This window comes from Ursus maritimus, unplaced genomic scaffold, assembly GCF_017311325.1.
Source record: "Ursus maritimus isolate PB19 unplaced genomic scaffold, ASM1731132v1 scaffold_22, whole genome shotgun sequence".
NCBI lineage: Eukaryota > Metazoa > Chordata > Mammalia > Carnivora > Ursidae > Ursus > Ursus maritimus.
Window position 1 is genome coordinate 38,032,090 of NW_024424675.1, and position 10,064 is coordinate 38,042,153.

Genomic DNA, 10,064 nt, shown 5'->3' on the forward strand with positions numbered 1-10,064 from the left:
CTACAGTTCTATTTTGAGGTGAGCAAATCCATCATTTATAGATCTCCTCACAAATACCGCAGGGCTTCATGTCACCCTGAAAAGTTTCATAACAAAAACAGTTAAAGTACTTGGGGTGTTGGAACATTTCGTCTCAAAACCTTATTAGCCTGAATAAGGAGTAGGGCAAGGCCTCCCAGTTGCCAAATATTCGAGAATACAAATATCCAAGATCAAATAAATATTCATCTCCCACACCACCCCCCCCTCCAACCCTAGTTTTTTTGTGCGTGTGTTTTTTTTAAGCGAAGTCCAGTAAAATCGTCTGGTCAACAACATAAAAAGAAATGTCTGTTTTTAACGAAGCCGTTGGCCATGAAATCAGTTCTGAGCTATGAAAGCAGCGTCTTGAACAGAGCAGCTGGGCTCGCGGACCTTCCTGGTCGTTGAAAACAGGAAACATAAACGTCTTTCGATCTCAAGTTCCCCCTAGTGGCACGAAGGGAGCAGTGTCCGCGCGCCGATGGAATTTCACAGCCCAGGCACGACTGCTTTGATAGCACCCCGTTAAGGAAAAGTACTGTGGGTCTGTCTGCCCCTCCTGAGCCCATGTCACGGGGGCTGAGAGCACGCACCTCCGATTCGCAACTGTGGGGTTGAGACACAGCTAGTTTACAATTCTCTTTCCAATCGGTAAACCGAGGAGGACCTTTCGGTGCAGGGGCAGGAGGAGGAAACCGGCAGCCCACGCTGCAAATAGCGCCTAATTAAAACATTTGGCTGGTTGGGTGTGTACAGAGCTGGTTTCCTGAGACACAGGCGTTCCCATCGCTGCGCTCCTCTGGAAATAGAGAAAGTCTCCTGCCAATGATAAAACGGACACGCGCGGGTTGTAGGGGTTCTCAACCGTGGCACGTTCGACATTAGAGGGCGAGTAATTGCATGCCGTGGGGGCTGTCCTGCAGCATCGCTGGCCTCTCCCTCATTAGGTCCCCGAGCAGCCCACCCCAGCTGTGACAACCAAAAATGCCTTCCCGTACTACTGGGAGGCCCCTAGGGGACAAAAGCACCCCTGGCTGAGAGGCATTGGGTGAAATTAATAAAACATGTCCTCTGCTTCCTACACAACAGCTTACAAACTTCTTCTGCCTAAAACTTAGGTGACTGCCTTCCTTTTTTTTTTTTATTATTATGTTCAGTTAGCCACTGTATAGTACATCATTAGTTTTTGATAAAGTGTTCAATGATTCATTAGTTGCGTATAACACCCAGTGCTCATCACAACACGTGCCCTCCTGATACCCATGGTGACTGCATTCCTAAATCTATCACTTGATAAAAAAAAAAAAAAAAAGTAAACTGATCAAGGACCATGTATATAAGTAAACAATCTTATAAAATTTTCTTCTTTGTCCTATTTATACCAATCCCCTTTTGAAATTCTGACATTTCTGGAATAGACAACGACAGAGAATAATAAACAATGCATGGGTTTGGGATGAGATTTTTTTTTTTTTTTTTGCCGAAATCGAAATAACTTTAACTGGAGAAAAAGCTATTTACACTTTTTGTACCATGAGTTACACACAAAACAGCATTATAATAAGAAGCCTTCATTTTGACACCAGAATTCATGTTTCCACACAAATTAAATGATCTCCCAAAGGCATGAAGTACACAAGCTTTATTGGGCAACAGCAACGGGCCGGGCTGGCAGCAATGAAAGGAGAACCGCTCAGAAACACGCAGGATCACATGTGTATCATCACAGGATCAAGAATTTCAGTCATCTGGGAGTCCCTGCTAAATTAAAGCGTCCTATACCAGAGCTTCCCTCTGATGACAAAATGCTGTCCTGCCGAGGATCTGCAAGGCAGGTCACCCATAGAGACCTACTAACAGGGCGGCGGCCACGGACTCCTAGGAGAGTTTACAGTTAGCCCCACTGCAACAAAATCATAAATGAGCCACAACTTTTTTGTGCACCCCCCACCTGCCCCCCACCCCACAAACGCAGTATTCACGGACGTTGCCCAGCGACGTGAACGACCACACCTCCGACCACGCAGTGACCAGGGCGGATCCGCGGGTAAAGCGGCGGCGGCGTGAGCAGGTGCCGCGGGGTTCAAGGTCTTCGGGGCGCCGCTCACGCCGTGGTGCGCCTCTCCGTTCCATTCAAAAACATAATATAAACTTCTCCAAGACAAAATGAACATCATTAATGGAAATATTTCCCCATAAGTATACACGACAAAAGGCTTTACATTAAAGGAAGGGAGGAGAAAGAAAATCGGTTGTATTTACAAAACTCCTTGTATGCTTTTAAATGAAAACAAAGCTGGGAGTAATGGGATTTTAATGCAAACCAAGTATCTCATCAAAAAACTGGAGGTGACAGAGACTCACGTACACACACATTTAAACACGCACAGAAGATTAAAGATAAAAAACAGCTGACAGGTGTTTGCCTTCAACAGGACGGAGCGGAAGCTCCTGTAGGTCCCACCGGCAAGTTTGGCAAAGGTTGAAAATGCTGCCCCGTAAAGGCATGAGGGCGTTCCCATCCCCACCCCAGTAACAACAAAACAAAATATAAAAGCAAAAGTCCGGAGAAAGAAGAGGCATTATTGTGGCAATTTCCAATGAGCACAAAACTCAAAAAATACATTCAAAAGTTGTCAGTACAACCTAAACTTTCAGCAGAGAACACACCGAGGGAAGGGCAAGCAGACATCAGTATTCAAGATTACCGCGACACAAAAGGGCTTCACTTATTAAGGGAAGCTGGCCTGGGACCCGGATAGAATGACCCCAACAGTGGGAGACGCCCCAGCTCTTGGTCCTCCAGCTGCCGGTGGCTGTGAACAGGTGGTCTGCTCCGATGTCAGGATGCTCCCCAGATGCCCTCCAAGGCTCTGTGGCCGAGTCCGCTGCCCAAGCGGCCACAGTCAGTGCAACGCCTCGCCCAGCACCTCGCACAACACCCACCGGTGCCCGCACAGCCGCCAACCTCGGACCAACAACACTGTCGGGCATCTTAAATCACTGAAGATGGAGAAGCTCATCCGGTCATTAGAGGAAGGAGGGAAAAAGGAGAAACCACAAAACGGATCCCATTGTCCTCACGCACACACAACCATCACCGAAAGATAGAATAAAAACCATCATAAAAAAGTGCTTATTGTGACAGAAATACGTAGCGGTGTCAGAGGGTGGGGCGGGAGGGGTTGTAGTTTTTACTTTAAGGAGAAATGTTTGCACAGCACTGATTGCGTGCCCTAGGGCCTCCGGCCTCGAATTAAATCAGCTGTCAGAGACTTAGGTCCCACTGAGGTCCAAAGGGAGGGGTAAGGGTCAGTGATGCTTCCTAAATTCTTTCCAGATTGGTAAACCAAGAAAAAGGTCAACAGATCCTTATGCTTAAGGGTTATGAACTCGGGAGCCTCCTCTAAAGCAGCCTGGGTGCTTATCCTCCCCCACAGCTAAGGTAACCCGCGTGCAACCCGCGTGTGCACCCCTTCTCTGCAGGGATACGTCCGACGTGTGCAGGGGAGGCTCCTGCCCTTTGGGGCTCCGGAGTTTGAGAAACATTCGTGCTCCTGGACACCCGAGGCCCCGTAGCAGGTGGTGCGAGCAGCCTGCCCACTGATGGGGCCGCTCCACGGCACGGTGGTCTGGGCTCCACTGGGTTTCTGGCCCTTGACCGCCTACCAAAGTGTGGCCGAGACAACAGAACAAGGTTTGCAATGGCACGGACATGCATCCTTCAACTTCTGGGGTGGGGGAGGGGGACCTCTTCAGCCTCTCCGAGAAGCTTCCCTCCTTGGAGATGGCAAACAGTATCTCAGTTGTTGACTTCAAAAGTCAACTCACACACCAGGATCAAACTTGGGACTTGAGGAAAAAAACCAGAGACACCATCTCCCTCTATCTGCCGGGAAGGTCTGAAATTTCCTAGCAATGGTTCCATAAGACCTACCAGTAGGAGCCATCACCTGTCTGTGAAGAAGGCCAGGTTCGGGGTTTGCAAACTCAGAACGGAACGACTTAAGACTTCTAATCAGACTTCCAAAAACACACACTGAAGTGTGAAACTCCGAGCCCCATGCTCCCCTCCCCTACCTTTGAAACTCCATTAACATCACTCAGGAAGACGTCAGACCTGTTTAATCTGAGACTTTTGGACCAAGGTCCTAATTCCTAAATAACCATTCATTCACCACAACCTATATTCTCTGCAGGCCTTCTCTGTAGCAGAAATGGTTGGCACAGGAAGGCAAACAGGACTGCAGAATCTTAACACGGAAGCCACGTCACGGGCCAGCTTACCAGGGCCTGAAACCTACGGTCACATTATAAAGTGTTAAAAGGGCAACATAAACACATGAGCATATCGACAGTGCTCCCCGGGCACGGGACCACCGCCGGCTCCTCCCGCCCCAGCTCCCCCCATCCTGAAGCACACACAGCGCCATGCCAACGGGCTGGAGGAATTCATCCAAATCCCAGTTCTCAAGCACGGTCAGCTCCGGAAGGTTGAGCAGCCGAACCCCGACGGCACGCACGTGCGGCTGTAGCGCTGGGAGCCTCGAAAACCCAAGAATGCCTTGCCCTGCCTGCTGAAGACCTTGCACACCCCTTCCTCCTCTGAACCAAGAAGCCACAGCTTTCTGAGAAACACACATGCGTGTACTCTAGCCCCGTGGGGGAGGGATCGCTACCACCCGCTGCCTTGCAGCAAGTTCCCCTTGAAAGCTGTAGGCAGTGCGACAGAGCCCGGAGCCCGGAGCCTGAGGCTGCAGCCCGGGCCTCCTCCCACCGGGGCTGCCACCGAGGAACGATGCGCGGCGGCAACATGTGCGATGCCTCCACCTTTGTCATTCAGCCTCCTAATGGGAAACAGACTTCCGTGGGAGCGGAGAGCCCCCCATGCCTGACCTTGCAGGCGGGACTCGGAGGGGCCCGGCCACACGTGCAACGCTGTCTAAAGAATTAGTTGAGGCTCTTATCACTCTGGCGACACATTTAGGAGCTGTTCAGTGGCACGTTTCCTGCTAAAACAACTCTGCTGGAAATGTCTGCGGGCGTCCTCAGACAGCCACAGGCTTCAGCATTGTTACTAGGTCCGAACGAAGCAGGATAACACCTTTGAAATTCTTTTACAAGGTGGCAGCTGAAGCTAAGTCAAGTGCCGGAGATGCTGAATCCGAGGGAGGAGACCGGGCTGGATTCATGACGCCCTCTCTCTCTCCTCTCATTTGCTTTGTGTGTTTCTAGGAAGCCGGTGCGGCCTCAGTAAGCAGCACTGCCTCGGACAGGATATTTCGCATTTCCACCTTGAGATTACTGTCTGGGTAACTTTCTACCAAAGTCACTGTCTCTTCCCACAAACCTATACCAAGAGCTTTTACGTTTCTCCGAAACCGGTTTGTAAGAGCGAGAAAGACATAAAGAGTACACACACGTTAGGACTGTTTAAAACAAAAACAAAAACCCCTCTATAATCATCAACTAGACAGAAACTTTTATCACGTGACAACAAAATTCAAGTCATAGGAAGCTTGCACAGTGACCCACGTATAAACCTGTTAGCTGAGCCACCAGCCTGAACGTATGTACATTCACTCCGGGCCGAATGGTGAGGGGCCCGAGCAGGCCCACGCAGGCCCCTTCCAGGGACCTCCCCGTTCATTCGGCGTCAGGACCCCACGCAGAGCCTCTTCATGTCAAAACTGCACGTGTTAGCGATTACTGCAAGATCCACAGGTGGCGGTTAAGAAAAACGCAACTTGAACTCTGTCCGCCAGGAGAGCGCGAGGCCGCCGTGCCCTGGGCCAGCGCACCCCTACGACGTGAGCTTCGAGTAGCTGGGCGGGGAGAACCGTCTCCGCAGGTACTTGAGAACGTACAGGGGCAGACAGCTGACCAGAGTGATAACAGAGACCTTCCACAAGAACGACAAAGTGGCGATGAAGTACACATCTGTAAGCAAACGGGAAGACAGCGGTGAGCAGGCTGGAATGTCCCAGACGGCATGTGCAGCTCAGAGTAGCCAGCACAGCTGTGGGGGCGCGGGGAGCTGTGTCCCGTCACTGACACACGGCCTCCTGGCACTGGCCCTTTCCTTGGGCTCAGTCTCTCGGGGTCTAGACTCTCCCCACTCCCTCCTCTCTCTGACCTGCTTCTGCAGCTGAATTCACGGACAGTCACTGAGATGCTGTTTCCAACACCAGGGAAAGAAAACTCGGGGCACAAACAACTCTTACAGGTGTTTCGGATGTGGAATCCGACAGCCGGGGTTGTCCTTTGTACACCGCGCCGCCCGAGAGCAGAAAGACACTCGGACACCAGAAACGTTTTCCCTTCCTTTGCTCCTGGGTTGATCACCAAATCCCCGGCCACTGGGGTGGGGTCTGAGGGTGGTGCCAAGCGGGGAAACAGGAGTAGCCTCAGTGGGGCGGGCTTCCAGCTAAGGACGGGCACCCCCGCTGCAGGACAGTAAGCCCGCAGCCCAGAGCGTTCCGCGAGAGCAGAGCACGGCTCGCGGGGCTTCCGCAGCAGGATGCAGAGTGGGCAGCAGCAGCCACGGTCACGGTCCCACCCGGCCCCGTGGCAGCTCCCTGAGAGCAGAGCTCAGCACCCCAAGCCACTGAGCACACAGCAGGTGCTCACAAAGCCCACTCGGATAGACCCCCAGGACAAGCGTGAAAGCGCTCTAAGACGTCACTTCACGGGTGCTCCTTGCCCCTTTACCAAAACCTTAAGGACCGTTTGCTGATCAACAAGAGACGTAATCAGAGGTGCTTTCAGAGAAAGGCAGAGTTTCTCAATGTCAGGATAAGGACAAATCCTGCAGGGCTATCATTTATTCATGAGCAAGACGTGCACGTCTGACCTCCGCAGAGCCCCCTCAGAGCCCGGCACAGTGGCCAGCGCCCTCGAGAATCCCCCCCGGTCTTTGCTGAATTAAATGAACTCCCTTCTAAGCCAGTTAACACAGTGTGCTTTTAAAAGGAAACCCTATCGACGTCACGCCCGACAGCCTCTGTTCCAGGAAGCGGATCCACAACTACCACTTGCCCCAAGGGGACGCCAGTAACAAAATGGGGGCCGCCGAGTGCCAAGGCCTGCAGGACAGAGAGCGCAGGGTGAGTCCAGGGGAGGCGGCCTTCCTCCAGGAGCCTGCAATGCCCCCGGACCCAACTGCCAGGCTGTAGCTGGGGGGGGTGGGTGTCTTACCGATGAATTCGTGTAGGAACACCAGGGAGGCAATGTAGCAGGCGAGACTGAGCAGCTCGGCCACCGTCATGAGCCAGTGCCACGTCTGGATGGTCAGGGCCACCATCAGCAGCTCAGTGAGGATCAGCGATGTGAAGGAAATCGCCACGATGTGCACGAACTCGGACTCGAACAGCAGCAGGGCCCCGTACATGATGGTGCTTCCTGCGAAGGGAGCGGAAGCCGGCGTCCCCCACGGCCCCGCCCCCTCCGCAGCGGCCGCCCCCGCCGCTCCCCGCCCGGGGCTCCCGGGAGCTCCCCAGGCCTGCACACAGGAGGGGGTCCTTTTGTTTATTTTCCATTTAGACATGGAAGATGGCACTTGCTAAATGAGGCTGATGAGTGGGGCTTCATGGAGGTCTTACAGAGGTGTCCCATTCTGGTTTCCTATTTTCCCTTTGGACCTTACATAATAAGGAGTCTATAATTGCAGGGGAGAGGGGAGAGAGAGAGAGGAGGAAGGGAGAGAGAAAGAGGAAGGGAAAGAGAGAAGGAGGGAGGGAAAGAGATGGAAAGAAGAAAAACAAAAGAGAGGCAGGAGACAGTAACTATCTGGAGTGGATGGAACAAGAAAGAGAAATTTAAACTTAAATCTATTATTTAAAATGACAGAGGTAAGGGGAACCTGGCTGGCTCAGATGGTTAAGCATCTGCCTTCGGCTCAGGTCGTGATCTCCAGGACCTGGGAGTGAGCCCCATGTCGGGCTCCCACGGGGAGTCTGCTTCTCCCTCTCCCTCTGCCTCTCCCCCTGCTTGTGTTCTGTCTCTCTCTGTCTCAAATGAATAAATAAAATCTTTAAAAAAAAATAAGTAAAATGACAGAGGCGAGCAGTCAGGAAAAGGCAAATACTGTGGATATTCTAACTCTAGGAGGTAATCTAAAGTCGTCATGTTCATAGAGAGGAAAGGGAAGAGGGAATGGGGACAGAGACCTTGTCTTACAACAATGTACCACTATAAATGTACTACGTAATTCACCCCTGTGAATACACTGAACACGACTGAACCATGCCCTTAAAAAGAGTTAAGATAGTGAATCTTAGGTCATGTGTTTTTTTTTAACCACTCCCCCCCAACACACACACAAAATGACGGAGGTAACTGAGAGACGCTCAAAGTGTCATGCCCCGTAACAAGGCAAGGAAGTGCAGGAGGCTACAGGGTACAGATACGTATTTTTCTAGCACAGCAGAAACCAAAGAGATGGTGCATGTCCCATCAGTAAGACCCCCCAATATACAATGCATACCTGTAAATTATATGTTGGTACCTGGGCAGGCAGCACAATTATGTGCACATTATAAAACACACATCAAAATAGAAATAAACACCGACAGGGGTTTTGATATGTTCTTCCCCTATGAGTCATCTTACAGCCTCTGCAATCTGAGGGACCCTCCCTGGAGGCCACTGAGGTAAATACATCTTTCAAAAACTAGAACTTGACCTCAGAAAAAGTTTCGGAACATTCCAGAAAGCAACCACTTTTTGTTACAATGGCTTAAGCATTTGGCAGGTTTGGAGCAGTATCCGTTATCTTTTTCTCTGACTTTATCTCATGGGGCAGATAGCACCCCCTCACAGATCCACCACCGGGCTGAGAGTACTGGTCCCTGGAACGTGCCGAGCAGGGGCTCCCTTGGGGTGCACTGTCCCGCTCCTTAACCAAACTTCAGGGTTCCAGCTGGGGTTCCATGGACAAGAGAAAAGCTGACCCTTAGCAGGAGACCACAGGTGGTCTGGCTTTCCTTACCTTGATAGATGCTAATCAAAACCCATATTAAGAAGGTCTTGTAGGACAACGGTCTTCCCTAAATGAGAGAGCGAGAGAGAGCAGGTCACTGCCCGACCTGGCCCGTCCACTGTCAGCTGCCCCCCACTTCTCCTCCACTAAGCGGGCGACCTGCCTGTTTCCATCAAAACCAGTGTCTTGCACGTATCTGGACACATTAGAGAATTACATTTTTTAAAGAGAATTGATATTAAGTGGAAATAAATCTGCTCTTCTGTAAAATTCCTTGAGGACAAATAAATGAAATCATGCACACACACACCACAAACACCACACACACAAAACACACATGCCACACACACACACATACACACACACACACACCAAACATCACACACACACCACATGCACCTTTTGAAAGTGACACAAGGACGTTTCCAGGAGCAGACACCAGCTAAAGCTGCAGGATAGAACCGTCAGGGGCTTTTTCCTAAAGTTGTTAGTTGGTCTGTTTGCAGTTCACATATTACTGCACTGTTTAACGTTCTTTACAAGTGCATACACTACTATTTTAAGAAAAATTAAATAAAATCCCGTGCCTTCCTCTAAGAAACCACCAGTTCAAATTAGTATGTTCAAACCAGATATGGAGGGTCTGCGTGAAATAAATTAAAAGTAGGGAGCGAGAAGGGGAAGGAGGAGGAAGGGGAGGAAGGAATGAGGGAGGGAAGGGGGAGTCCAGTGAACCTTGAGGAGATCCTTGTAGAGCTCAGGGTACAGCATGGCAACTTCTGACTTGACATCTTTGTCCAGGACCAGAGAAAACACAGGAAACATGGTGTAAATGGTGGAGTACCTGGGGCGGGGGGTGGAAATCACCACAGGTAAGAAAGAAAAATGAGCAATCTGTTTCTCCAGCCTCTGCAGCCCAATTTCCATTCATTCCTTCAACAACCATCCACGGTGTGCCTACTCTGTGCCAGGGCTGGTTTTAAGCACGGGAGACTCAGATGAAAAACCGACAGAAACACCTGCCCTCGGAGAGCTTTCATGCTAGTCGGTGAGTCAACAAAGT

The 10,064-nt window shown here is 50.8% G+C and overlaps 1 protein-coding gene across 1 annotated transcript in view; it reads right to left on the reverse strand.

Moving 5' to 3' along the window:
* Positions 1 to 1,648: 1,648 nt before the first annotated feature.
* The window catches only part of ATP9A (ATPase phospholipid transporting 9A (putative)), a 125,725-nt gene continuing 117,309 nt past the window's right edge, over positions 1,649 to 10,064 (reverse strand). Inside the window, exons 25-28 of the mRNA XM_040638482.1 lie at positions 9,737 to 9,845; positions 9,011 to 9,068; positions 7,219 to 7,422; positions 1,649 to 5,961 (exon numbers count right to left, since the gene is read on the reverse strand). Of these exons, the coding sequence (XP_040494416.1) occupies positions 5,825 to 5,961; positions 7,219 to 7,422; positions 9,011 to 9,068; positions 9,737 to 9,845 (508 nt within the window). The 3' untranslated portion in view covers positions 1,649 to 5,824. The remainder of the gene's footprint in view (positions 5,962 to 7,218; positions 7,423 to 9,010; positions 9,069 to 9,736; positions 9,846 to 10,064) is intronic.